This window comes from Amblyomma americanum, chromosome 3 (genome assembly GCF_052857255.1).
Source record: "Amblyomma americanum isolate KBUSLIRL-KWMA chromosome 3, ASM5285725v1, whole genome shotgun sequence".
Taxonomy (NCBI): domain Eukaryota; kingdom Metazoa; phylum Arthropoda; class Arachnida; order Ixodida; family Ixodidae; genus Amblyomma; species Amblyomma americanum.
Genome location: NC_135499.1, coordinates 107,929,197 through 107,955,416, shown reverse-complemented (window position 1 = coordinate 107,955,416; position 26,220 = coordinate 107,929,197). Strand labels below are relative to the sequence as shown.

Sequence of the window (26,220 nt, the reverse complement as noted above, 5' to 3'; positions counted from 1 at the left end):
TTGATTAAAGTCTGAGGTTCCTCTGACTTTATTAGCGATTAGGTTTCCCTGACTTTATTAGCGATTACCTTAGTAAACGCCTTGTAGGCAATGGACAGTAAGCTGATCGGTCTGTAATTTCTCAAGTCTTTGGCGTCTCCTTTCTTATGAATTAAGATAATGTCTGCGTTCTTCCAAGCTTCTGGTACGGCCGAGGTCATAAAGCATTGCGTATACAAGGTGGCTAGTTTTTCTAGCACAATATCCCCTCCATCCTTCAGCACATCTGCTGTCACCTGATCTTCACTAGCTGCTTTTCCTCTTTGCATTGCTTCTAAGGCTTTCTTTACTTCCTATTTCGCTACTGGCGGGATGACGCGTTGCTATGCTCTACTGTCTCTCTCATTAACTCTCTGATTATATTCACAACTGTATAGATTAGTGTAGAACTCTTCGGCTACTTTAATTATTTTAGCCATATTGCTGATGACATTGCCCTCCTTGTTTCTTAACGCATACATCTGATTTTTACCAATGCCTAGCTTCCTCTTCAACGCTTTCAGACTACCAGGCGTTCTTTAAAGCATGCTCGATCCTCTCCATATTGAACTTTTTTATGTCGCTACCCCCCCCCCCCTTTCACTTATTTAATAATTTCGATAACTATGCTAGTTCTATCCTATCTGTAGGGCTAGACGCACTCTTGCTTCGGCGTTTCTTAATCAGATCTTTTGTCTCCTGAGATACCTTTCCGGTATCCTGTCGAACCTTCCTACCGCCTACTTCTACTGCGCACTCTGTAATGATGGGTGCTAGATTATCGTTCATTGTATAGACATTAGTATCGTCTTCCTCAGTAAAGGCTGAGTATCTGTTCTGCAGCGATATCCTGAATTCCTATATTTTCACTCTTATCGATAACTCATTGATTTCTTCACAAGCTTCTTTCGTTCCCTTCTCAAGTCTAAGCTAATTCGAGACGTTACCATTCTGTGGTCGCTACAGCGCACCTTTTCGAGGACGTCCACATCCTGAAGGATGCCAGGACAATCGCTCACGTATAGGGGGCTACTCGCCGCGGTGGCTCTGGCTTTGGTGTTCACATGCCGACACCAGTGAAGTCAAAATACACAAATGGTCTGGTGCACTGCATTGTCACCGCGTGGTGAACAAGTCCAAGGGGCAAAATTAATCCCAAGCCTTGCAAAACGGCGCCTGTTAGTGCCAGTGTGTCGCTTCGGGATCTGGAACTCCAGAATGTATAATCTGAATCCAAGGGGTGCTGATACCAAATGTTCGATCTGTAAACGGCAATTTATTTCATAAGACTACTTACACCTCTGCTATGTACATAATTAAATATCTTTCTACCCGGAATAAGAGTACTCTGCCAGGCTCAGAAGTCTTACATTCTGCAGCTGAGATGGCATGCCAGCAGCGCGAGCAGACGAGCACAAATACAGAAATTTCAGTGTTAGTCCGATTGGTTGCTTCTGTGCTTATTTGGCAGTGTCATTACTACACGGTGTCGCTTACGCAAGTTTACTTTGTTAACTCACAAACCCTGTCTGTTTTCTACATGTGTTCTTCAGTATTGGTACATGGCGATCTGCATCAGTGTCAGCGACACGCAACATCGGCAAGGTCTATATAAGGCGAAATTGGCCTGTACCCCACTGTGAGCATGAAGATTCCTTGCTTACCTCCAAATGGTACGAATGGAATAAGGGTAACCAGTGGCAGATCAAGGCAAAAGTTTGCAGCTATCATGTTAAACAGACAAGATATAGAAAAAAAAGATATTGAATGGCTTCTGCTACATAGGTATTCATTTAGCGTCGCACTTAGCGGACTCAAAAGAAGCACGCCATCATGTTTACACACGCTGGCGTAGCGCTGTCGGGTGTATAAAGAAAACTGCTCATTATTGTGCTGGTTTTGATGCCCCATATGATGCGTTTGATAAACGGTACAAGGCTACTGTGCTGCGGTGCCAAAAAAACTGGGGCCACGGATTCATCGTTCATATAAAAAAGAAAGAGGGCAGGAAAAAAGGCCAAAACGATAGCAGAGCGTGGTTTCGATCCACGGGCCTCTGGGTTATGGGCCCAGCACGCTTCCACTGCGCCACTCTGCTTTTTTTTTCTTTATTGCCTGGCTTTGACTCATAACATTTACAGAAAAACACTCAACAAAAAACACACAAAACGCTATGTACATACGACACTGTCGTGGTCAGCCATCATGAGTCTGGCTTCGTCATACTAAAATTCACGAAGCATACAGAGCGGCTCTAGCCTCGAGAGCCACTCGGGAGGCTCCGCAGCTGCTTTCTGGATGGCCGGAAAGCAGTCCATTCTTTCCCGAAAATAAATTCGGGCAGGTCGTGCGTCTTTGTCACAATAATAGCCTGCCATTCTGGAGCGCCATATACTGTGGAGGCCCAAGAGCATTATGAGATCAAATGGTACCCCATCCTCATTGTCTGTGCTTAAATAACGAATTCCCTGCGCGTCAAGTGGTAGCTCTTTCTTTATTGTCCTTTGTGACACATCCCAAAAATAAACCCCTTCCCAGCAATGCAAAAAAACATGGTCTATTGTTTCGGGCTGTTTACAAATTAAGCAGTTCGATCCCCACGGTAAAAAGAAATCCTTTCCTTCCAAAAACTTTTTAACTGGGAGTGTCCCGGTGTGTAATTTAAAAAAGAAGGTCTTTACTCCTGGTGGCACCTGCATTTTCTTTACCCTTTTTAAAACATCAGCTCCAGGACCTCCACTGTACAAGGCCCTGTACATAGGCTCTGGGAAAACAATATCACAAAGATCATGGTACAACTTCTTTCTTTTAGTTTTATACAAATAATCGCTAGAAAAACGCACTGAAAGAAACCTAACACTTGCTAAAATCTCTTTGTAGTAACCAAAAATTCCACCCGAGAGCTCTTCTGTGGTAACAACAAACTCGGGCAGCAATCGCCGCAGCCTCACCTGGCACACGGTGCGCAAGAACGGGTCTGAGACGTCGCGAAAAAACAAAAAATGGTTCACCAGCTGCATTAAAAAGAGGTGCCCTAGCCCCAACCCCCCGTCTTTTACCCGCCGGAACAGGTTCGCTCGGCTGCAACGTTCCCATTCGGAAGCCCATATAAAGACGGCAAAAATCCGGTGTAACTTCTGAATGTGCACCCGAGAGCAATGCAAAACCGGCATCACATACCAGAGCTTGCTAATAAAAAACAGGTTGCACACTGTAACTCTGGAGAAAATGGAGAGATTGGTGCCTTTCCATTTTCCAGCTCTGTCACGTGCTTCTTTCGTTTGCTGTTTCCAATACTCCTCGCTTTCGCGATAAGCATCGAGCGGAACGCCCAAATACTTGCCCAGTGTCGTCGTCCACGGTACGTTGGCAAAATGGTCCGGGTGGGATGGCCACCATCCATGCCAGAGTCCGAGGCATTTGGACCAATTAATCCCGCTACCGGTGACTTCGCTGAACTCGCGTACACACCCGACAGCTTCGCTTATGCTCTCCTGATCAACCGTGAATACAGCAACGTCGTCAGCATACGCCAACAGCTTAACTTCAGCAGCTTGCAACCTAAAGCCATTAATACTATTGTCTTCTAATATTTTTCTACACAGTGTTTCGATGTAAATACAAAATAAGAGAGGGCTGAGGGGGCAGCCCTGACGCACCGAACGCTGCACGCTAATGGGGGCCCCCAGGCACTTGTTAACAATCAATCTTGTCGTGCAGTTTCGATACGCCAGGGCTACACCCTCGCGGATAACTGAACCGACATTCACATGGTCTAAAACGGAAAACAAGATTTCATGAGAAACACAATCAAAAGCTTTTTCGAGATCAATCTGAAGCATGGCCACCCGCCCATTAATTGCATCGCAGGTTTCAAGTACACTGCGTGCTTTGTGAATGTTAAAAAAAATCGATCGCCCTTTTATTTCACATGTCTGGTTGGGAAGGGGAAGCTGCGCCACTCTGCTGATTGCGGTGCACTGCAACGTAGACTATAATAGAATGCAAATTGTAGTACAGATTGAATCTTACTGCTGAAAAAAAAGGAGAGAAGAAAAAAACCAAAACAATAGCAGAGCGTGGTTTCGATCCACGGACCTCTGGGTTATGGGCCCAGCACGCTTCCACTGCGCCACTCTGCTTTTTTTTTCTTTATTGCCTGGCTGCGACACATAACATTTACACAAAAAACACTCAACAAAAAACACACAAAACGCTATGTACATACGACACTGTCGTGGTCAGCCATCATGAGTCTGGCTTCGTCATACTAAAATTCACGAAGCCTACAGAGCGGCTCTAGCCTCGAGAGCCACTCGGGAGGCTCCGCAGTTGCTTTCTGGATGGCCAGAAAGCAGTCCATTCTTTCCCGAAAATAAATGCGGGCAGGTCGTGCGTCTTTGTCACAATAATAGCCTGCCAATCTGGAGCGCCATATACTGTGGAGGCCCAAGAGCATTATGAGATCAAATGGTACCCCATCCTCATTGTCTGTGCTTAAATAACGAATTCCCTGCACGTCAAGTGGTAGCTCTTTCTTTATTGTCCTTTGTAACACATCCCAAAAATAAACCCCTTCCCAGCAATGCAAAAAAACATGGTCTATTGTTTCGGGCTGTGATATTGTTTTCCCAGAGCCTATGTACAGGGCCTTGTACAGTGGAGGTCCTGGAGCTGATGTTTTAAAAAGGGTAAAGAAAATGCAGGTGCCACCAGGAGTAAAGACCTTCTTTTTTAAATTACACACCGGGACACTCCCAGTTAAAAAGTTTTTGGAAGGAAAGGATTTCTTTTTACCGTGGGGATCGAACTGCTGCGCCACTCTGCTGATTGCGGTGCACTGCAACGTAGACTATATTAGAATGCAAATTGTAGTACAGATTGAATCTTACTGCTGAAAAAAAGGAGAGAAGAACAAAACCAAAACAATAGCAGAGCGTGGTTTCGATCCACGGACCTCTGGGTTATGGGCCCAGCACGCTTCCACTGCGCCACTCTGCTGATTGCGGTGCACTGCAACGTAGACTATATTAGAATGCAAATTGTAGTACAGATTGAATCTTACTGCTGAAAAAAAAAGGAGAGAAGAACAAAACCAAAACAATAGCAGAGCGTGGTTTCGATCCACGGGCCTCTGGGTTATGGGCCCAGCACGCTTCCACTGCGCCACTCTGCTGATTGAGGTGCACTGCAACGTAGACTATATTAGAATGCAAATTGTAGTACAGATTGAATCTTACTGCTGAAAAAAAGGAGAGAAGAACAAAACCAAAACAATAGCAGAGCGTGGTTTCGATCCACGGACCTCTGGGTTATGGGCCCAGCACGCTTCCACTGCGCCACTCTGCTGATTGCGGTGCACTGCAACGTAGACTATATTAGAATGCAAATTGTAGTACAGATTGAATCTTACTGCTGAAAAAAAAAGGAGAGAAGAACAAAACCAAAACAATAGCAGAGCGTGGTTTCGATCCACGGGCCTCTGGGTTATGGGCCCAGCACGCTTCCACTGCGCCACTCTGCTTTTTTTTTTTTTTTCTTTATTGCCTGGCTGCGACACATAACATTTACACAAAAAACACTCAACAAAAAACACACAAAACGCTATGTACATACGACACTGTCGTGGTCAGCCATCATGAGTCTGGCTTCGTCATACTAAAATTCACGAAGCCTACAGAGCGGCTCTAGCCTCGAGAGCCACTCGGGAGGCTCCGCAGTTGCTTTCTGGATGGCCAGAAAGCAGTCCATTCTTTCCCGAAAATAAATGCGGGCAGGTCGTGCGTCTTTGTCACAATAATAGCCTGCCATTCTGCGCCACTCTGCTGATTGAGGTGCACTGCAACGTAGACTATATTAGAATGCAAATTGTAGTACAGATTGAATCTCACTGCTGAAAAAAAAGGAGAGAAGAAAAAAACCAAAACAATAGCAGAGCGTGGTTTCGATCCACGGACCTCTGGGTTATGGGCCCAGCACGCTTCCACTGCGCCACTCTGCTGATTGCGGTGCACTGCAACGTAGACTATATTAGAATGCAAATTGTAGTACAGATTCAATCTTACTGCTGAAAAAAAAAGGAGAGAAGAACAAAACCAAAACAATAGCAGAGCGTGGTTTCGATCCACGGACCTCTGGGTTATGGGCCCAGCACGCTTCCACTGCGCCACTCTGCTGATTGCGGTGCACTGCAACGTAGACTATATTAGAATGCAAATTGTAGTACAGATTGAATCTTACTGCTGAAAAAAAAGGAGAGAAGAACAAAACCAAAACAATAGCAGAGCGTGGTTTCGATCCACGGACCTCTGGGTTATGGGCCCAGCACGCTTCCACTGCGCCACTCTGCTTTTTTTTTCTTTATTACCGGTAAACAATACATAAAAATCTCAAGCCACACTTTGGCCGAGACAATGGGTTAAAACTTTTTCATGTTAATCAGTTCATCCATAACTGCCACCCAGTCCGGCGGCTGGGGTTGACTGCGGAGAACATCTCTCAGGAAAACTGCACTTTCTATAAAGTTTTCTCTCACTGGTCGCACATTTGCGTCGGCGTGCCTGGCCGCCATTCTCGTTTTCCAGATGCTGTGGAGGCCCAGTAGCATAAACATGTCGTAAGGAACCTCCTCACTTTCTATAGGTAGAAACCGGATGCCATAAGGAGTTACAGGTAGTTCTTTCTTCAATGTTCTTTGCAAGATGTCCCAGTGGAAAACCGGGTCCCAGCAGTCGATAAACACATGTTCGATGGTCTCGGGTTTTTTGCAGAGTATGCAGTCGGTGGTCCAGGGCACAAAAATGCCTTTATCGTTTAGCCATGTTTTCACCGGAAGGGTACCGGTATGAAGTTTAAAGAAAAAGGATTTCACAGTCGGTCTTACCGGCATCTTCTTAACTCGCTTTAACACATCTTTGCCTGGGCCTCCGCAGCAAAAGGAACGGTATAAGGGAGCAGGTATAAATATATCTAGCAAATCTTTGTACAGTTTTTTCCTGGGTACAGCAGATAGATACTGTGTAGAAAAGTGAGCGCTCAAAGTGCGAAAGGCTGCCACAACTTCACGCAAAAAACCTGTTACAGCACGATTCGTGGCCGGGTAACTGGACACAACAAATTCCGGCAACACGTTGCCTAAGCGCACCTGCAACATTGTGCGCAACAAGGGATCGGTTTGATCACGTAGAAACAAAAATCTTGAGACAACTTGCTTCAGAAACAAATTAGAAAGACCAAGGCCGCCCCTTTTGACCGGAAGGAACAGATTAACTCGACTTGTTCGCTCCCAATTTGAGCTCCAAATAAAGACAGCAAACACTCTATGCAGCTTCTGCAGGTTTGCTCGGGTAATGAGCACAAACTGCAATATATACCAAATTCTGGCTATTAAAAATACATTGCACACACTTGCGCGCGCGAAAACAGAAAGGTCACGTCCTTTCCAGCCATCCGCTTTTCTCCTTGCACTCTGCGTTATCTCACCCCACAACTCCGTACTGCTTTTATAGTGCTCCAAGGGTACCCCCAAGTACTTCGCAGGGGCGGTCGTCCATTTCATGTTAGCAAACACGGCAGGTGTGCTGTCCCAATCACCGTGCCAAAAACCTATGCACTTATCCCAGTTAATTTCGGACCCAATCTTTTTGCAATATTCCCCCGCAACTTTCACAACTTCTTTAACGCTTTCTTGATCCGCGCAAAAAACAGCAATATCATCAGCGTAAGCAAGCACTTTTACTTGCGCCGACAGAAGAGTGAAACCGCAGATCCCATCATTGTGCAACAGTGATAACAGAAAAGGCTCAAGGTAGATCGCAAAGAGCAAAGGCGAGAGCGGGCAACCCTGCCTGACCGAAGAACACACAGGTACAGGTTCAGTCAGCTGTTTGTTCACTATAATTCGGGTAACACAGTTGTCGTACGCCATCTGTACACCTTGTATTATCACAGAGCCGACGTTGGCATATTCTAGAATGGCGAAAAGAATGTCGTGCGACACTCGATCGAAGGCCTTTGCAAGGTCAAGCTGTATCATGGCAACTCGGCCCCCGAAGGCATCGCAGCATTCAAGAACAGTTCTAGCAATGTGCACATTTGTTCCAATGGTGCGACCTTTAATACCGCACGTTTGGTGGGGCCCTACAAGGTCCTTTATGACCTTTTGCAGTCTGTTGGCAAGAATCTTCATAAACACTTTATAGTCAACGTTGGTTAGGCTTATCGGCCGATAAGCCCCAACGGACAGAAGTTTAGCCTGGTCCTCACTCTTGGGTATTAAAACCACGTGTGCTGTTTTAAACGATGGTGGCATTTTCTTTGTCTCATAAATTTCGGTGAAGACGCAGTGGAGAGCTTGGGTGAGTTCGGCTTTGAACTTCTTATAAAATTCACTACCTAAGCCGTCAGGACCGGGAGATTTTCCGGCACTCAGCTCTTCGATTGCTCTTCCCACTTCGCTTACGCTGATTGGTACCTCCAGCCCTTGTTTTATATCGTCTCCTAGTTTTGGCATACGGGACAAGAACGTGTTTGCAAACCCCTCTTCTTCAAGCCGTCGCCGCCCAAGCAATTCCCGATACTGCTCAACAAACGCCAACTGAATCACTTTGCTATCATTCGTTACCTCGTTTCTGTACCTGATTTGTCTTACTTCGTTCTGAGTCGCGTACTTCTTTTCGTCACTAAGCGAGCGTTTAGTAGGTACTTGGTCAACCCAGAGACGTTCAGCACGGGCCCGTATCATGGCAGCTGTATACTTGTCTTTTTCGATAATCTCAAGTTTACTTTTTGTATCTCTTATTTCTTTCTTATATCTTCCCGGCTGGGAACTTTCCAGGCTTACGAGCAAGTCAAGTTGGCAATGTAGTTCTTTTTCTTTAACACGTGTCTGCGCTGCCACGGTACTGGGCACATTCGCCGTGAGTGCAAGGTTCCACGATGCGGCGCCTGTCGTCGCTACGGGCACGAAGAAAGCAGCTGCGTACGCACGTACGCGAGTGCTGCCGTCCCAGTCAACACTGACATTTCGTCCGAACTTGTCATGGACGAGGCTGACGCGGAAGACGCTGCAGCAGAGGCAGGGGACAGCGTGGAGAAGGCCCCTGCTGTGCCCCCTACGGAGATATCCACAAGCGTAGAGGAGCCCAGCAGTAAGCGGCAGCAACAGGCAGCGCAGCCTGCAGAAGTCAAGGCGCCAACGGACGAAGTCTTGAGCGCCACTCTGCTGATTGCGCTGCACTGCAACGTACCCTATATTAGAATGCAAATTGTAGTACAGATTGAATCCTACTGTTGAAAAAAGAGGATACAAGGAAAAAACCAAAACAATAGCAGAGCGTGGTTTCTAACCACGGACCTCTGGGTTATGGGCCCAGCACGCTTCCACTGCGCCACTCTGCTGATTGCGCTGCACTGCAACGTACCCTATATTAGAATGCAAATTGTAGTACAGATTCAATCCTACTGTTGAAAAAAGAGGATACAAGGAAAAAACCAAAACAATAGCAGAGCGTGGTTTCTAACCACGGACCTCTGGGTTATGGGCCCAGCACGCTTCCACTGCGCCACTCTGCTGATTGCGCTGCACTGCAACGTACCCTATATTAGAATGCAAATTGTAGTACAGATTCAATCCTACTGTTGAAAAAAAGAGGATAGAAGAAAAAAACCAAAACAATAGCAGAGCGTGGTTTCGATCCACGGACCTCTGGGTTATGGGCCCAGCACGCTTCCACTGCGCCACTCTGCTTTTTTTTTTCTTTATTGCCTGGCTTTGGCTCATAACATTTAACCAAAAAAAACATTCAACAAAAAACACACAAAACACTATGTACATAAGACACTGTCGTGGTCAGCCAGCATGAGTCTGGCTTCGTCATTCTAAAATTCACGAAGCATACAGAGCGGCTCTAGCCTCGAGAGCCACTCGGGAGGCTCCGCAGCTGCTTTCTGGATGGCCAGAAAGCAGTCCATTCTTTCCCGAAAATAAATTCGGGCAGGTCGTGCGTCTTTGTCACAATAATAGCCTGCCATTCTGGAGCGCCATATACTGTGGAGGCCCAAGAGCATTATGAGATCAAATGGTACCCCATCCTCATTGTCTGTGCTTAAATAACGAATTCCCTGCGCGTCAAGTGGTAGCTCTTTCTTTATTGTCTGATTGCGCTGCACTGCAACGTACCCTATATTAGAATGCAAATTGTAGTACAGATTCAATCCTACTGTTGAAAAAAGAGGATACAAGGAAAAAACCAAAACAATAGCAGAGCGTGGTTTCTAACCACGGACCTCTGGGTTATGGGCCCAGCACGCTTCCACTGCGCCACTCTGCTGATTGCGCTGCACTGCAACGTACCCTATATTAGAATGCAAATTGTAGTACAGATTGAATACTACTGTTGAAAAAAGAGGATAGAAGAAAAAAACCAAAACAATAGCAGAGCGTGGTTTCTAACCACGGACCTCTGGGTTATGGGCCCAGCACGCTTCCACTGCGCCACTCTGCTGATTGCGCTGCACTGCAACGTACCCTATATTAGAATGCAAATTGTAGTACAGATTCAATCCTACTGTTGAAAAAAGAGGATACAAGGAAAAAACCAAAACAATAGCAGAGCGTGGTATCTAACCACGGACCTCTGGGTTATGGGCCCAGCACGCTTCCACTGCGCCACTCTGCTGATTGCGCTACACTGCAACGTACCCTATATTAGAATGCAAATTGTAGTACAGATTGAATCCTACTGTTGAAAAAAAGAGGATAGAAGAAAAAAACCAAAACAATAGCAGAGCGTGGTTTCGATCCACGGACCTCTGGGTTATGGGCCCAGCACGCTTCCACTGCGCCACTCTGCTTTTTTTTTTTTTTTCTTTATTGCCGGTATTTTGACCCACATGAAAAAAAGCACATATTCATACATAAGCACTAAAACACAATCAACATCTTTGTTAAAGCAACGGCCGCTCAGCTTGTGCGGTCACGCTCATGCTAAAATTCCTTCATCGCCAATAATAACTCAACACGTGACAGCCACTCTGGACTACATTCCAGCATCTTTTTCTCCTGAACAAAGTTGCTTATGCTTTCTTTGAAATATTGACGTGCCGGCCTTGCATCGAGATCGGCGTGCCTTACTGCCATTCTGCATTTCCAAATACTGTGTAGGGCTATTAGCATGATCAAATCAAATGGGGTACCGTCATCACTTTCAATTGGCAAGTAGCGAATTCCGTACCCATCAAGCGGAAATTCTTTTTTGATTGTGCGCTGAAGCACATCCCAAAGGAACACAGCATCCCAGCATTCAAGGAACACATGCTCAATTGTCTCCTCCTTTCTGCATATTATACAGTGAGTACCCCAGGGAACAAAAAAACCTTTTTCAGCCATCCACGGTTTGACAGTCAGAGTTCCAGTGTGTAATTTGAAAAAGAAAGTCTTAACACCAGACGGGACTAACATTGCCTTAACACGCTTTAGTACCTTGTTACCTATACCTTCCCTGTAAAGGGACCGATATAAAGGCACGGGGAGAACCACACTACAGAGGTCTTTATACAGTTTTTTCCGGTTGACTTCACTCAGGTATTGGAGTGAAAACCGCGCCATCAAAAACCTACATGAAACCACAACTTCGCGTAGAAAACCATGCACTCCACCGGGCATACTGCCAGCAGAGACAACCATATTAGGCAAGTGCTTCCCCAGGCGAAGTTGACAGACAGTGTGTAGAAACGGGTGCTTAACGTCCCGAAGAAATAAATACCGATTGACAACCTGTCTCAAAAACAAATGTGACAAACTGAGTCCTCCATTTCGAACTCGTAGAAATAAATTGGTGCGGCTTGATCTTTCCCAGGAAGATGCCCACACGAACACTGCAAACACCCGATGAAATTTTTGGATATGAACCCTGGAGCAATGCAAGACTTGAAGGACATACCAAAGTTTGCTCACTAAAAATATGTTGCAAATTGTGGCTCTCGAGAACATTGACCAATTCCAGCCATTCCATTTATTCACTCTTTCCCTCATTTTATCCACTTCACTCCTCCAGTAGGCTTCGCTGTCTTTGTAACACTCAAGAGGAACTCCCAAGTATTTAACAGGAGTCGTAGTAGAACTCATGTTGGCAAAAGTGTCTGGGGCCTCCGGCCAATCCCCGTGCCAGAATCCAAGGCACTTACTCCAGTTTACCGCGCTGCCACTGGCCGCACAAAAACTTTTAACACACTTAACAGCCTGTGTTACACTGTCGTAATCATTACAAAACATGGCTATATCATCCGCATAAGCCAACAGTCGGACTTCTAACTGATGTAGTTTAAAACCGCGCATACAATCGCTCTGTATCACGCTCAAACAAAATGACTCTATATACAAACAAAACAACAGTGGCGAAAGAGGGCAACCCTGGCGCACCGAGCGTTTGACTGGAATGCGTGTACCCACAACCTTGTTGACAATTAGACTTGTCGTGCAATCCTGGTACGCCATGGCGACCCCGCCTCGAATAATTCTACCCACATTCACATGATCTAGAATGCACAGAAGAATTTCATGAGGCACCCTATCGAAAGCTTTCTCCAGATCAATTTGGATCATTGCCACTTGTGTGCCCATTGCGTCGCAGCACTCAAGGATACTACGCGCTACATGTATATTTGAGAAAATAGATCGGCCTTTAATTCCGCACGTTTGATGCGGCCCCACCAGGTCAGTAATGACTGTCTGCAATCGCTTAGCCAAAATTTTCATCATTATCTTATAGTCTCCATTTGTGAGGCAAATTGGACGGTAAGAAGTTACTCTGCGCAATACAGAGGGGTCTTCTGATTTCGGTATAAGAACAGTGTGGGAGGATGTGAAGGACGGCGGCAGTACATTGAGATCGAATGCCTCATTATAGACAGCAGCTAAAACTGGTGAAATTATTCCTTTTAGACGTTTGTAAAAGGCTGAGGTCAGACCATCCGGGCCCGGAGACTTCCCCGGCTGCAAGCTTTCAATAGCGTTTTCCACCTCCTCTACTGAGATAGCTGCCTCCAATAGTTCCTTCGTACTGTCGTCTAGGCTGGGCATCAACCAAAGGAAGTCCTTCTTGAAACGATCAATGTCAACTGAGCAGTTGGCAAATAACCCACTGTAGTGCTCGAAGAAAGCGCGCTCAATATCTTCTGCTGTGTCACTAACTTTTCCACCAATTTCAATTTCCACTATCTGATTGCGCCGCGCCTGCCACTTTTCTGCGCCCAACGCTCTTTTTGATGGAACTTCCCCCGCTATCAGCTTTTCAGCTCTCGCTCGCACCAGAGCACCGTGGTATCTTTCGATGTCGAACTGCTCTATTTTATGCTTTAGTGCGCGAATATCGTCCATGAACATGCCGGGTCTACTACACTCTTCACTGATCAATTTTTCCAAGTTTCTGCGCATCGTTTTTTCCTCTGCCCCCTTTTGTCTGCGTATAGCGCTCGCCCGCTCCAATGCTTTCATTTTAACTGTCTGTTTGAAGTTCTCCCATTTTTCTCTGTACGTCGTATTACCCATATGTTTCATTGCATCAACTTGCGTCGTCACGTCTGCCATAAAAATTTCATCATCCAGTAATTTTGAATTCAATTTCCATAACTGCCACTCGAAGCTTCTTTTCCTTTCTTTCGTGCTTGCTACTAGAAAACTGACTAAGCAGTGATCAGTAAATGAAACAGCGCTCACTCGGTACTCCTTGCAAAAGGGTACCAAATCAAGGCTTACGTATGCTCTATCCAAACGAGCGTGACTCGAAGCTTGAAAATGGGTGTACTGCGTATTTCTTCCACCACCTAGGCATTCAGCCACATCCGCCAAACTACTGTTCCCTATTATTTCATTTAGGGCAGTCGTGCTTGCATCCTTGTACGGTCGGGTGCTAGTTTTGTCCCGGGATGAAAGAACGCAGTTGAAATCACCAATAAGAATGACCAACCTATTACACTGGGTATACTGTTTTAGCTGTTCAAAAAACCTGCACCTTTCCCCGGCAACAGTCGGCGCATACAAACAGATGACACGCCACTCCAAGGACGATAACAAGAAATCACATACAATAAACCGTCCTGACGTGCATGACGTAACGGCTTCTATTTTAGCTCCTAGACTATGTCGGACCAACAATGCGCAGCCTGAAGAATATCCCACGGAATGGCTCACAATAGCACAGTATCGCGCTACGAATTGCTGCACCATGCCCCCGGTTTCCACGTCGCCCTCGACTTTCGTCTCCTGCACTGCTAGAATGTCAAGGTCAAAGTCGCTTAACAGGCGGTACAGTTGACTCTGCTTCCTCCTTGAGGCAAGCCCTCGGACATTTAATGTTGCCACACGAATGGACTTATCCATAGTCATCATAGCAAGGCGGGAAAGAAAACCGGGGGCATGGCGCTTACCTCACAACTGCGGTTTGATCCGAAGTGTGCTAGCACAGGGCGGTCCTCACGGCGGCATAGGCGGCGTTTCCGCCGTCTTGCGCGCAGCCGAAGTGTTCGGCAGCGGTCGAAATGAAGGACGCCGTCCAACAGTCGTCTTGGCTGGCGGCTCGTCTGCAGCAACGACACTAAGCTCCTTCCCATTTTCGCCTGCGTCGTGAGGTCGCTTTGCAGCGGCACTAATACTGTCGCTGTCCATCACGGTGACTGGTGCCGGCTCGGTGGGTGGTTTCTCGCCTCCTCCGGGAGAGGGGTGGCCCGTAGTGCTTGCCTCATCCTTCTCGTTCCCGCCTTCTGCGTCGTCATGTCGCCGGTTGTCTGCGGGTTTATCTCCGCCGTCAATTAGTTGTTCCCCTTGAAAGTTCGACGATGCACCTTGCGTAACCAGGTTACGGCTCGTCCTTGCTGTTTCCTCTGAGTCTTCCTCGTCCATCAGGTGGTCCGATATGTCGTTTGCCTGCACTGGTCCGGCTACGCTGGCGTACGTCTTTGCGCAGTCACCATCGACGTGGCCGAAACGACGACAACGACTACAGCGCGGCACTTTGCAGTCGCGACGTATGTGCCCGGTGCTCTTGCAGCGCAGACACAGAGGAGCGCGGCCCGGCACAACAACAAGAGTTAGCTCTCCGGCTATCTTGAGCTGATGCGGAATATCGTCTATTTTGACGTCGGCATGCAATTTTAGCCCAGCTGTACGAGTCGTCGACCCTTTTTCAGTGACACCGAGCGCCCGCCACTTCTCCCGGGTCACTTCCAACACCTTCCCGTAGGGCGACAGTGCCACGCGAACGTCTTCGTCGGTAACGCCATGCAGCAACCAGTGCAGCTTTACGCGAACCTCTCGGTTATTCGGATCAATGAGCAAACATGGGCGATCCTTTACCTTCACATCGACGGCCAAAAGCAGCTTCTGAGCAGCATCAGCAGTTGTCATTGTTACAGCCCACACGTGGTTCATTTGATACGCCCCCAACGCCACAACGTCGGGAAGCGCACCAAGGTTGGCCAAAGTGTCCCGGTAGTCTTCAACACGATACGGCCGGGCTCTTGGATCGCCGTGCATGAAAACGGTGTTGGCGACGATGCGTCCGGATGGCAGATTGGGCAGAATAACCTGGTAATCATCGGCAGTAGCCGCAAAAAACCTGTTACCGCGGCCCGACTGTGCCGCTGAAACCGCTCCGACGGAGCTCATGATAACGCGTCCGTCACGCTCGGTGGCCGGAAGTCGAATCCACTGCGCCACTCTGCTGATTGCGCTGCACTGCAACGTACCCTATATTAGAATGCAAATTGTAGTACAGATTCAATCCTACTGTTGAAAAAAGAGGATACAAGGAAAAAACCAAAACAATAGCAGAGCGTGGTTTCTAACCACGGACCTCTGGGTTATGGGCCCAGCACGCTTCCACTGCGCCACTCTGCTGATTGCGCTGCACTGCAACGTACCCTATATTAGAATGCAAATTGTAGTACAGATTCAATCCTACTGTTGAAAAAAGAGGATACAAGGAAAAAACCAAAACAATAGCAGAGCGTGGTTTCTAACCACGGACCTCTGGGTTATGGGCCCAGCACGCTTCCACTGCGCCACTCTGCTGATTGCGCTGCACTGCAACGTACCCTATATTAGAATGCAAATTGTAGTACAGATTCAATCCTACTGTTGAAAAAAAGAGGATAGAAGAAAAAAACCAAAACAATAGCAGAGCGTGGTTTCGATCCACGGACCTCTGGGTTATGGGCCCAGCACGCTTCCACTGCGCCACTCTGCTGATTGCGCTGCACTGCAACGTACCCTATATTAGAATGCAAATTGTAGTACAGATTCAATCCTACTGTTGAAAAAAGAGGATACAAGGAAAAAACCAAAACAATAGCAGAGCGTGGTTTCTAACCACGGACCTCTGGGTTATGGGCCCAGCACGCTTCCACTGCGCCACTCTGCTGATTGCGCTGCACTGCAACGTACCCTATATTAGAATGCAAATTGTAGTACAGATTGATTGCGTTGCAGTGCAGCGCAATAAGCAGAGTGGCGCAGTCAGATGTGGCTGACTGCGCCACTCTGCTTATTGCGCTGCACTGCAACGTACCCTATATTAGAATGCAACATGTAGTACAGATTCAATCCTACTGTTGAAAAAAGAGGATACAAGGAAAAAACCAAAACAATACCAGAGCGTGGTTTCTAACCACGGACCTCTGGGTTATGGGCCCAGCACGCTTCCACTGCGCCACTCTGCTGATCGCACTGCACTGCAACGTACCCTATATTAGAATGCAAATTGTAGTACAGATTGAATCCTACTGTTGAAAAAAGAGGATAGAAGAAAAAAAAACAAAACAATAGCAGAGCGTGGTTTCGATCCACGGACCTCTGGGTTAAGGGCCCAGCACGCTTCCACTGCGCCACTCTGCTGATTGCGCGGCACTGCAGCGTACCCTATATTAGAATGCAAATTGTAGTACAGATTCAATCCTACTGTTGAAAAAAGAGGATACAAGGAAAAAACCAAAACAATAGCAGAGCGTGGTTTCTAACCACGGATTTCTGGGTTATGGGCCCAGCACGCTTCCACTGCGCCACTCTGCTGATTGCGCTGCACTGCAACGTTTTTTTTTTCTTTATTGCCGGTATTTTGACCCACATGAAAAGAAAACACATATTCTTACATAAGCACTAAAACACAATCAACATCTTAGTTAAAACAACGGCCGCCCAGCTTGTGCGGTCACGCTCATACTAAAATTCCTTCCTCGCCAATAATAACTCAACACGTGATAGCCACTCTGGACTACATTCCAGCATCTTTTTCTCCTGAACAAAGTTGCTTATGCTTTCTTTGAAATATTGACGTGCCGGCCTTGCATCGAGATCGGCGTGCCTTACTGCCATTCTGCATTTCCAAATACTGTGTAGGGCTATTAGCATGATCAAATCAAATGGGGTACCGTCATCACTTTCAATTGGCAAGTAGCGAATTCCGTACCCATCAAGCGGAAATTCTTTTTTGATTGTGCGCTGAAGCACATCTCAAAGTAACACAGCATCCCAGCATTCAAGGAACACATGCTCAATTGTCTCCTCCTTTCTGCATATTATACAGTGAGTACCCCAGGGAACAAAAAAACCTTTTTCAGCCATCCACGGTTTGACAGTCAGAGTTCCAGTGTGTAATTTAAAAAAGAAAGTCTTAACACCAGACGGGACTAACATTGCCTTAACACGCTTTAGTACCTTGTTACCTATACCTTCCCTGTAGAGGGACCGATATAAAGGCACGGGGAGAACCACACTACAGAGGTCTTTATACAGTTTTTTCCGGTTGACTTCACTCAGGTATTGGAGTGAAAACCGCGCCGTCAAAAACCTACATGAAACCACAACTTCGCGTAGAAAACCATGCACTCCACCGGGCATACTGCCAGCAGAGACAACCATATTAGGCAAGTGCTTCCCCAGGCGAAGTTGACAGACAGTGTGTAGAAACGGGTGCTTAACGTCCCGAAGAAATAAATAACGATTGACAACCTGTCTCAAAAACAAATGTGACAAACTGAGTCCTCCATTTCGAACTCGTAGAAATAAATTGGTGCGGCTTGATCTTTCCCAGGAAGATGCCCACACGAACACTGCAAACACCCGATGAAATTTTTGGATATGAACCCTGGAGCAATGCAAGACTTGAAGGACATACCAAAGTTTGCTCACTAAAAATATGTTGCAAATTGTGGCTCTCGAGAACATTGACCAATTCCATCCATTCCATTTATTCACTCTTTCCCTAATTTTATCCACTTCACTCCTCCAGTAGGCTTCGCTGTCTTTGTAACACTCAAGAGGAACTCCCAAGTATTTAACAGGAGTCGTAGTAAAACTCATGTTGGCAAAAGTGTCTGGGGCCTCCGGCCAATCCCCGTGCCAGAATCCCAGGCACTTACTCCAGTTTACCGCGCTGCCACTGGCCGCACAAAAACTTTTAACACACTTAACAGCCTGTGTTACACTGTCGTAATCATTACAAAACATGGCTATGTCATCCGCATAAGCCAACAGTCGGACTTCTAACTGATGTAGTTTAAAGCCGCGCATACAATCGCTCTGTATAACGCTCAAACAAAATGACTCTATATACAAACAAAACAACAGTGGCGAAAGAGGGCAACCCTGGCGCACCGAGCGTTTGACTGGAATGCGTGAACCCACAACCTTGTTGACAATTAGACTTGTCGTGCAATCCTGGTACGCCATGGCGACCCCGCCTCGAATAATTCTACCCACATTCACATGATCTAGAATGCACAGAAGAATTTCATGAGGCACCCTATCGAAAGCTTTCTCCAGATCAATTTGGATCATTGCCACTTGTGTGCCCATTGCGTCGCAGCACTCAAGGATACTACGCGCTACATGTATATTTGAGAAAATAGATCGGCCTTTAATACCGCACGTTTGATGCGGCCCCACCAGGTCAGTAATGACTGTCTGCAATCGCTTAGCCAAAATTTTCATCATTATCTTATAGTCTCCATTTGTGAGGCAAATTGGACGGTAAGAAGCTACTCTGCGCAATACAGAGGGGTCTTCTGATTTTGGTATAGGAACAGTGTGGGAGGATGTGAAGGAAGGCGGCAGTACATTGAGATCGAATGCCTCATTATAGACAGCAGCTAAAACTGGTGAAATTATTCTTTTTAGACGTTTATAAAAGGCTGAGGTCAGACCTTCCGGGCCCGGAGACTTCCCCGGCTGCAAGCTTTCAATAGCGTTTTTCACCTCCTCTACTGAGATAGCTGCCTCCAATAGTTCCTTCGTACTGTCGTCTAGGCTGGGCATCAACAAAAGGAAGTCCTTCTTGAAACGATCAATGTCAACTGAGCAGTTAGCAAATAACCCACTGTAGTGCTCGAAGAAAGCGCGCTCAATATCTTCTGCTGTGTCACTAACTTTTCCATCAACTTCAATTTCCACTATCTGATTGCGCCGCGCGTGCCACTTTTCTGCGCCCAACGCTCTTTTTGATGGAACTTCCCCCGCTATCAGCTTTTCAGCTCTCGCTCGCACCAGAGCAACGTGGTATCTTTCGATGTCGAACTGTTCTATTTTATGCTTTAGTGCGCGAATATCGTCCATGAACATGCCGGGTCTACTACACTCTTCACTGATCAATTTTTCCAAGTTTCTGCGCATCGTTTTTTCCTCTGCCCCCTTTTGTCTACGTATAGCGCTCGCCCGCTCCAATGCTTTCATTTTAACTGTCTGCTTGAAGTTCTCCCATTTTTCTCTGCACGTCGTATTACCCATATGTTTCATTGCATCAACTTGCATCGTCACGTCTGCCATAAAAATTTCATCATCCAGTAATTTTGAATTCAATTTCCATAACTGCCACTCGAAGCTTCTTTTCCTTTCTTTCGTGCTTGCTACTAGAAAACTGACTAAGCAGTGATCAGTAAATGAAACAGCGCTCACTCGGTACTCCTTGCAAAAGGGTACCAAATCAAGGCTTACGTATGCTCTATCCAAACGAGCGCGGCTCGAAGCCTGAAAATGGGTGTACTGTGTATTTCTTCCACCACCAAGGCATTCAGCCACATCCGCCAAACTACTGTTCCCTAGTATTTCATTTAGGGCAGTCGTGCTTGCATCCTTGTACGGTCGGGTGCTAGTTTTGTCCCGGGATGAAAGAACGCAGTTGAAATCACCAATAAGAATGACCAACCTATTACACTGGGTATACTGTTTTAGCTGTTCAAAAAACCTGCACCTTTCCCCAGCAACAGTCGGCGCATACAAACAGATTACACGCCACTCCAAGGACGATAACAAGAAATCACATACAATAAACCGTCCTGACGTGCATGACGTGACGGCTTCTATTTTAGCTCCTAGACTATGTCGGACCAACAATGCGCAGCCTGAAGAATATCCCACGGAATGGCTCACAATAGCACAGTATCGCGCTACGAATTGCTGCACCATGCCCCCGGTTTCCACGTCGCCCTCGACTTTCGTCTCCTGCACTGCTAGAATGTCAAGGTCAAAGTCGCTTAACAGGCGGTACAGTTGACTCTGCTTCCTCCTTGAGGCAAGCCCTCGGACATTTAATGTTGCCACGCGAATGGACTTATCCATAGTCATCATAGCAAGGTGGGAAAGAAAACCGGGGGCATGGCGCTTACCTCACAACTGCGGTTTGATCCGGAGTGTGCTAGCACAGGGCGGTCCTCACGGCGGCATAGGCGGCGTTTCCGCCGTCTTGCGCGCCGCCGAAGTGTTCGGCAGCGGTCGAAATGAAGGACGCCGTCCAACAGTCGTCTTGGCTGGCGGCTCGTCTGCAGCAACGACACTAAGCTCCTTCTCATTTTCGCCTGCGTCGTGAGGTCGCTTTGCAGCGGCACTAATACTGTCGCTGTCCATCACGGTGACTGGTGCCGGCTCGGTGGGTGGTTTCTCGCCTCCTCCGGGAGAGGGGTGGCCCGTAGTGCTTGCCTCATCCTTCTCGTTCCCGCCTTCTGCGTCATGTCGCCGCTTGACTGCGGGTTTATCTCCGCCGTTAATTAGTTGTTCCTCTTGAAAGTTCGACGATGCACCTTGCGTAACCAGGTTACGGCTCGTCCTTGCTGTTTCCTCTGAGTCTTCCTCGTCCATCAGGTGGTCCGATATGTCGTTTGCCTGCACTGGTCCGGCTACGCTGGCGTACGTCTTTGCGCAATCAGCATCGGCGTGGCCGAAACGACGACAACGACTACAGCGCGGCACTTTGCAGTCGCGACGAATGTGCCCGGTGCTCTTGCAGCGCAGACACAGAGGAGCGCGGCCCGGCACAACAACAAGAGTTAGCTCTCCGGCTATCTTGAGCTGATGCGGAATATCGTCTATTTTGACGTCGGCATGCAATTTTAGTCCAACTGTACGAGTCGTCGACCCTTTTTCAGTGACACCGAGCGCCCGCCACTTCTCCCGGGTCACTTCTAACACCTTCCCGTAGGGCGACAGTGCCACGCGAACGTCTTCGTCGGTAACGCCATGCAGCAACCAGTGCAGCTTTACACGAACCTCTCGGTTATTCGGATCAATGAGCAAACATGGGCGATCCTTTACCTTCACGTCGACGGCCAAAAGAAGCTTCTGAGCAGCATCAGCAGTTGTCATTGTCACAGCCAACACGTGGTTCATTTGATACGCCCCCAACGCCACAACGTCGGGAAGCGCACCAAGGTTGGCCAAAGTGTCCCGGTAGTCTTCAACACGATAGGGCCGGGCTCTTGGATCGCCGTGCATGAAAACGGAGTTGGCGACAATGCGTCCGGATGGCAGATTGGGCAGAATAACCTGATAATCTTCGGCAATAGCCGCAAAAAACCTGTTACCGCGGCCCGCCTGGGCCGCTTAAACCGCTCCGACGGAGCTCATGATAACGCGTCCGTCACGCTCGGTGGCTGGAAGTCGAATCCTCCTTCCACTGCGCCACTCTGCTGATTGCGCTGCACTGCAACGTACCCTATATTAGAATGCAAATTGTAGTACAGATTCAATCCTACTGTTGAAAAAAGAGGATACAAGGAAAAAACCAAAACAATAGCAGAGCGTGGTTTCTAACCACGGACCTCTGGGTTATGGGCCCAGCACGCTTCCACTGCGCCACTCTGCTTTTTTTTTTTTTTTTCTTTTTTTTTTTTTTTTTTTTTTCTTTATTGCCTGGCTGCGACACATAACATTTACACAAAAAACACTCAACAAAAAACACACAAAACGCTATGTACATACAACACTGTCGTGGTCAGCCATCATGAGTCTGGCTTCGTCATACTAAAATTCACGAAGCATACAGAGCGGCTCTAGCCTCGAGAGCCACTCGGGAGGCTCCGCAGTTGCTTTCTGGATGGCCAGAAAGCAGTCCATTCTTTCCCGAAAATAAATGCGGGCAGGTCGTGCGTCTTTGTCACAATAATAGCCTGCCATTCTGGAGCGCCATATACTGTGGAGGCCCAAGAGCATTATGAGATCAAATGGTACCCCATCCTCATTGTCTGTGCTTAAATAACGAATTCCCTGCGCGTCAAGTGGTAGCTCTTTCTTTATTGTCCTTTGTAACACATCCCAAAAATAAACCCCTTCCCAGCAATGCAAAAAAACATGGTCTATTGTTTCGGGCTGTTTACAAATTAAGCAGTTCGATCCCCACGGCAAAAAGAAATCCTTTCCTTCCAAAAACTTTTTAACTGGGAGTGTCCCGGTGTGTAATTTAAAAAAGAAGGTCTTTACTCCTGGTGGCACCTGCATTTTCTTTACCCTTTTTAAAACATCAGCTCCAGGACCTCCACTGTACAAGGCCCTGTACATAGGCTCTGGGAAAACAATATCACAAAGATCATGGTACAACTTCTTTCTTTTAGTTTTATACAAATAATCGCTAGAAAAACGCGCTGAAAGAAACCTAACACTTGCTACAATCTCTTTGTAGTAACCAAAAATTCCACCCGAGAGCTCTTCTGTGGTAACAACAAACTCGGGCAGCAAACGCCGCAGCCTGACCTGGCACACGGTGCGCAAGAACGGGTCTGAGACGTCGCGAAAAAACAAAAAACGGTTCACCAGCTGCCTTAAAAAGAGGTGCCCTAGCCCCAACCCCCCGTCTTTTACCCGCCGGAACAGGTTCGTTCTGCTGCAACGTTCCCATTCGGAAGCCCATATAAAGACTGCAAAAATCCGGTGTAACTTCTGAATGTGCACCCGAGAGCAATGCAAAACCTGCATCACATACCAGAGCTTGCTAATAAAAAACAGGTTGCAGACTGTAGCTCTGGCGAAAATGGAGAGGTTGGTGCCTTTCCATTTTCCAGCTCTGTCACGTGCTTCTTTCGTTTGCTGTTTCCAATACTCCTCGCTTTCACGATAAGCATCGAGCGGAACGCCCAAATACTTGCCCGGTGTCGTCGTCCACGGTACGTTGGCAAAATGGTCCGGGTGGGATGGCCACCATCCATGCCAGAGTCCGAGGCATTTGGACCAATTAACCCCGCTACCGGTGACTTCGCTGAACTCGCGTACACACCCGACAGCTTCGCTTATGCTCTCCTGATCAACCGTGAATACAGCAACGTCGTCAGCATACGCCAACAGCTTAACTTCAGCAGCTTGCAACCTAAAGCCATTAATACTATTGTCTTCTAATATTTTCCTACACAGTGTTTCGATGTAAATACAAAATAAGAGAGGGCTGAGGGGGGCAGCCCTGACGCACCGAACGCTGCACGCTAATGGGGGCCCCCAAGCACTTGTTAACAATCAATCTTGTCGTGCAGTTTCGATACGCCATGGCTACACCCTTGCGGATAACTGAACCGACATTCACATGGTCTAAAACGGAAAACAAGATTTCATGAGAAACACAATCAAAAGCTTTTTCGAGATCAATCTGAAGCATGGCCACCCGCCCATTAATTGCATCGCAGGTTTCAAGTACACTGCGTGCTTTGTGAATGTTGGAAAAAATTGATCGCCCTTTTATTCCACATGTCTGGTGGGGTCCAACAATTTCCTTTATCACTGTCTGTAGTCTTCGCGCCAATACCTTCATAAAAATTTTGTAGTCGACATTAGTGAGTGCTATCGGTCGATATGCGGTAACAGATTTTAATTTCTCTATATCATCAGTTTTCGGTATGAGTACCGTATGGGAGGTCCCAAAAGACGGAGGCAAAAAGTTTATTCCATAGGCTTCGTTAAACATTCTACATAGCACCGGGGCAATTTCATGCTTAAATTCTTTATAAAATGCCGCACTGAATCCATCTGGTCCTGGTGATTTTCCGAGGTTTAATTCATCTATCGCACGCCCTACTTCGTTTTCAGTTATTTCTAGTTCCATTTTCTTTTTCCTTTCTTCGTCCAGCCGTGGCATTGCACCAAGAAACTGATGCTTAAATGCAACTGCGTCTGCCGGATGCCACGAAAAAAGCCTCTGGTAGAATTGTGTAAAGGCTGCTTCGATGTGGTCATTGTCTGCCGATAAGATACCCCCCCATTCTATTTTATCGATATGATTACTTTCAGCGTGGGCTTTTTCTAAACCGAGAGCACGTTTTGATGGCGCTTCGCCAGCAGCTGTGTCTTCCGCCCTCGCCCTCACCAGTGCTCCGCGATAACGCCGTTCTTCCATGAGTTCTATCTTTTGCTTGGTTTTCCTGACATCTTCAATCCATTTCCCAGGCGCCTTGCATTCCTGCTTCAGCAACGTTTCCAGTAGTGCCTTGAACTCAGCTTCGTCTTGTTTTTCCTTATACCGTATACAAGTGGCCCTTTCTATTGCTTTGATTTTTAAAGATTCTTTGCTTAACTCCCACTGCTGCCATATCTTCAGGTTCTTGCACGGGTTTATTTTTCCTATTTCATCCTTTACTGCTCGGTAGTAGACATCGTCGCGAAGAAGCGTGTTGTTTAGCTTCCACATTTCCCATGAAAATGCCTTGCTTCGATTGACACTTCCGAGGCAGCACTCAACTAAACAGTGGTCTGAGAAGGACACTCCCACAACTTCGTACTGGCTGCATACAGGGGCAAGGTCAACTGATGTATAAATGCGGTCCAGCCGTGCATGGCTTGAGCCCTGAAAATGGGTGAACTTCACTGCCCGCGCACCCTCAAGACATTCAGCCACATCTTCGAGGTTTCCGTTATCAATAATTCTGATCAACACTTCAGTGCTCCTGTCTCGAAACCCCCGGATGCTTGACTTATCGCGAGCATTTAGCACACAATTGAAGTCACCTAAGACGATGAGCTGCCTTTCCGTGCAAACGCGTTCTGCGCCACTCTGCTGATTGCGCTGCACTGCAACGTACCCTATATTAGAATGCAAATTGTAGTACAGATTGAATCCTACTGTTGAAAAAAGAGGATAGAAGAAAAAAAACAAAACAATAGCAGAGCGTGGTTTCGATCCACGGACCTCTGGGTTATGGGCCCAGCACGCTTCCACTCCGCCACTCTGCTGATTGCGCAGCACTGCAACGTACCCTATATTAGAATGCAAATTGCAGTACAGATTCAATCCTATTGTTGAAAAAAGAGGATACAAGGAAAAAACCAAAACAATAGCAGAGCGTGGTTTCTAACCACGGACCTCTGGGTTATGGGCCCAGCACGCTTTCACTGCGCCACTCTGCTGATTGCGCTGCACTGCCACGTACCCTATATTATAATGCAAATTGTAGTAAAGATTGAATCCTACTGTTGAAAAAAGAGGATAGAAGAAAAAAACCAAAACAATAGCAGAGCGTGGTTTCTAACCACGGACCTCTGGGTTATGGGCCCAGCACGCTTCCACTGCGCCACTCTGCTGATTGCGCTGCACTGCAACGTACCCTATATTAGAATGCAAATTGTAGTACAGATTGAATCCTACTGTTGAAAAAAGAGGATAGAAGAAAAAAACCAAAACAATAGCAGAGCGTGGTTTCTAACCACGGACCTCTGGGTTATGGGCCCAGCACGCTTCCACTGCGCCACTCTGCTGATTGCGCTGCACTGCAACGTACCCTTTATTAGAATGCAAATTGTAGTACAGATTGAATCCTACTGTTGAAAAAAGAGGATAGAAGAAAAAAACCAAAACAATAGCAGAGCGTGGTTTCTAACCACGGACCTCTGGGTTATGGGCCCAGCACGCTTCCACTGCGCCACTCTGCTGATTGCGCTGCACTGCAACGTACCCTATATTAGAA

At 47.0% G+C, this 26,220-nt stretch overlaps 1 protein-coding gene and 25 non-coding genes across 26 annotated transcripts; all 26 read right to left on the bottom strand.

Annotated features, from left to right (window-relative positions):
* Positions 1 to 2,044: 2,044 nt before the first annotated feature.
* TRNAM-CAU (transfer RNA methionine (anticodon CAU)) lies at positions 2,045 to 2,116 on the bottom strand. The gene has a single exon. It is a non-coding gene; the product is annotated as a tRNA-Met (tRNA).
* Positions 2,117 to 4,088: 1,972 nt separating this feature from the next.
* On the bottom strand, positions 4,089 to 4,160 carry TRNAM-CAU (transfer RNA methionine (anticodon CAU)). The gene has a single exon. It is a non-coding gene; the product is annotated as a tRNA-Met (tRNA).
* Positions 4,161 to 4,947: 787 nt separating this feature from the next.
* TRNAM-CAU (transfer RNA methionine (anticodon CAU)) lies at positions 4,948 to 5,019 on the bottom strand. Its single transcript has one exon. It is a non-coding gene; the product is annotated as a tRNA-Met (tRNA).
* Positions 5,020 to 5,122: 103 nt separating this feature from the next.
* Positions 5,123 to 5,194, bottom strand: TRNAM-CAU (transfer RNA methionine (anticodon CAU)). Its single transcript has one exon. It is a non-coding gene; the product is annotated as a tRNA-Met (tRNA).
* Positions 5,195 to 5,295: 101 nt separating this feature from the next.
* Positions 5,296 to 5,367, bottom strand: TRNAM-CAU (transfer RNA methionine (anticodon CAU)). Its single transcript has one exon. It is a non-coding gene; the product is annotated as a tRNA-Met (tRNA).
* Positions 5,368 to 5,470: 103 nt separating this feature from the next.
* Positions 5,471 to 5,542, bottom strand: TRNAM-CAU (transfer RNA methionine (anticodon CAU)). Its single transcript has one exon. It is a non-coding gene; the product is annotated as a tRNA-Met (tRNA).
* Positions 5,543 to 5,947: 405 nt separating this feature from the next.
* On the bottom strand, positions 5,948 to 6,019 carry TRNAM-CAU (transfer RNA methionine (anticodon CAU)). Its single transcript has one exon. It is a non-coding gene; the product is annotated as a tRNA-Met (tRNA).
* A 103-nt stretch (positions 6,020 to 6,122) lies between these two features.
* Positions 6,123 to 6,194, bottom strand: TRNAM-CAU (transfer RNA methionine (anticodon CAU)). Its single transcript has one exon. It is a non-coding gene; the product is annotated as a tRNA-Met (tRNA).
* Positions 6,195 to 6,296: 102 nt separating this feature from the next.
* Positions 6,297 to 6,368, bottom strand: TRNAM-CAU (transfer RNA methionine (anticodon CAU)). Its single transcript has one exon. It is a non-coding gene; the product is annotated as a tRNA-Met (tRNA).
* A 2,977-nt stretch (positions 6,369 to 9,345) lies between these two features.
* TRNAM-CAU (transfer RNA methionine (anticodon CAU)) lies at positions 9,346 to 9,417 on the bottom strand. The gene has a single exon. It is a non-coding gene; the product is annotated as a tRNA-Met (tRNA).
* A 102-nt stretch (positions 9,418 to 9,519) lies between these two features.
* TRNAM-CAU (transfer RNA methionine (anticodon CAU)) lies at positions 9,520 to 9,591 on the bottom strand. Its single transcript has one exon. It is a non-coding gene; the product is annotated as a tRNA-Met (tRNA).
* Positions 9,592 to 9,694: 103 nt separating this feature from the next.
* TRNAM-CAU (transfer RNA methionine (anticodon CAU)) lies at positions 9,695 to 9,766 on the bottom strand. The gene has a single exon. It is a non-coding gene; the product is annotated as a tRNA-Met (tRNA).
* Positions 9,767 to 10,277: 511 nt separating this feature from the next.
* On the bottom strand, positions 10,278 to 10,349 carry TRNAM-CAU (transfer RNA methionine (anticodon CAU)). Its single transcript has one exon. It is a non-coding gene; the product is annotated as a tRNA-Met (tRNA).
* A 102-nt stretch (positions 10,350 to 10,451) lies between these two features.
* On the bottom strand, positions 10,452 to 10,523 carry TRNAM-CAU (transfer RNA methionine (anticodon CAU)). Its single transcript has one exon. It is a non-coding gene; the product is annotated as a tRNA-Met (tRNA).
* A 102-nt stretch (positions 10,524 to 10,625) lies between these two features.
* On the bottom strand, positions 10,626 to 10,697 carry TRNAM-CAU (transfer RNA methionine (anticodon CAU)). Its single transcript has one exon. It is a non-coding gene; the product is annotated as a tRNA-Met (tRNA).
* Positions 10,698 to 10,800: 103 nt separating this feature from the next.
* Positions 10,801 to 10,872, bottom strand: TRNAM-CAU (transfer RNA methionine (anticodon CAU)). The gene has a single exon. It is a non-coding gene; the product is annotated as a tRNA-Met (tRNA).
* Positions 10,873 to 14,385: 3,513 nt separating this feature from the next.
* On the bottom strand, positions 14,386 to 15,682 carry LOC144123213 (uncharacterized). Its single transcript, XM_077656087.1, has one exon. It carries the CDS (start codon positions 15,680 to 15,682, stop codon positions 14,492 to 14,494), a length of 1,191 nt encoding a protein of 396 aa, XP_077512213.1. The 3' UTR covers positions 14,386 to 14,491.
* A 159-nt stretch (positions 15,683 to 15,841) lies between these two features.
* Positions 15,842 to 15,913, bottom strand: TRNAM-CAU (transfer RNA methionine (anticodon CAU)). The gene has a single exon. It is a non-coding gene; the product is annotated as a tRNA-Met (tRNA).
* Positions 15,914 to 16,015: 102 nt separating this feature from the next.
* Positions 16,016 to 16,087, bottom strand: TRNAM-CAU (transfer RNA methionine (anticodon CAU)). Its single transcript has one exon. It is a non-coding gene; the product is annotated as a tRNA-Met (tRNA).
* A 103-nt stretch (positions 16,088 to 16,190) lies between these two features.
* On the bottom strand, positions 16,191 to 16,262 carry TRNAM-CAU (transfer RNA methionine (anticodon CAU)). The gene has a single exon. It is a non-coding gene; the product is annotated as a tRNA-Met (tRNA).
* A 102-nt stretch (positions 16,263 to 16,364) lies between these two features.
* On the bottom strand, positions 16,365 to 16,436 carry TRNAM-CAU (transfer RNA methionine (anticodon CAU)). Its single transcript has one exon. It is a non-coding gene; the product is annotated as a tRNA-Met (tRNA).
* Positions 16,437 to 16,837: 401 nt separating this feature from the next.
* On the bottom strand, positions 16,838 to 16,909 carry TRNAK-CUU (transfer RNA lysine (anticodon CUU)). The gene has a single exon. It is a non-coding gene; the product is annotated as a tRNA-Lys (tRNA).
* A 5,164-nt stretch (positions 16,910 to 22,073) lies between these two features.
* On the bottom strand, positions 22,074 to 22,145 carry TRNAM-CAU (transfer RNA methionine (anticodon CAU)). The gene has a single exon. It is a non-coding gene; the product is annotated as a tRNA-Met (tRNA).
* A 3,620-nt stretch (positions 22,146 to 25,765) lies between these two features.
* TRNAM-CAU (transfer RNA methionine (anticodon CAU)) lies at positions 25,766 to 25,837 on the bottom strand. Its single transcript has one exon. It is a non-coding gene; the product is annotated as a tRNA-Met (tRNA).
* Positions 25,838 to 25,939: 102 nt separating this feature from the next.
* Positions 25,940 to 26,011, bottom strand: TRNAM-CAU (transfer RNA methionine (anticodon CAU)). The gene has a single exon. It is a non-coding gene; the product is annotated as a tRNA-Met (tRNA).
* A 102-nt stretch (positions 26,012 to 26,113) lies between these two features.
* On the bottom strand, positions 26,114 to 26,185 carry TRNAM-CAU (transfer RNA methionine (anticodon CAU)). The gene has a single exon. It is a non-coding gene; the product is annotated as a tRNA-Met (tRNA).
* Between the last annotated feature and the right edge of the window lie 35 nt (positions 26,186 to 26,220).

Coding starts and splice junctions, on each gene's coding strand:
- LOC144123213 (XM_077656087.1), bottom strand. CDS start 15,682: ATGAGCTCCGTCGGAGCGGTTTCAGCGGCACAGTCGGGCCGCGGTAAC.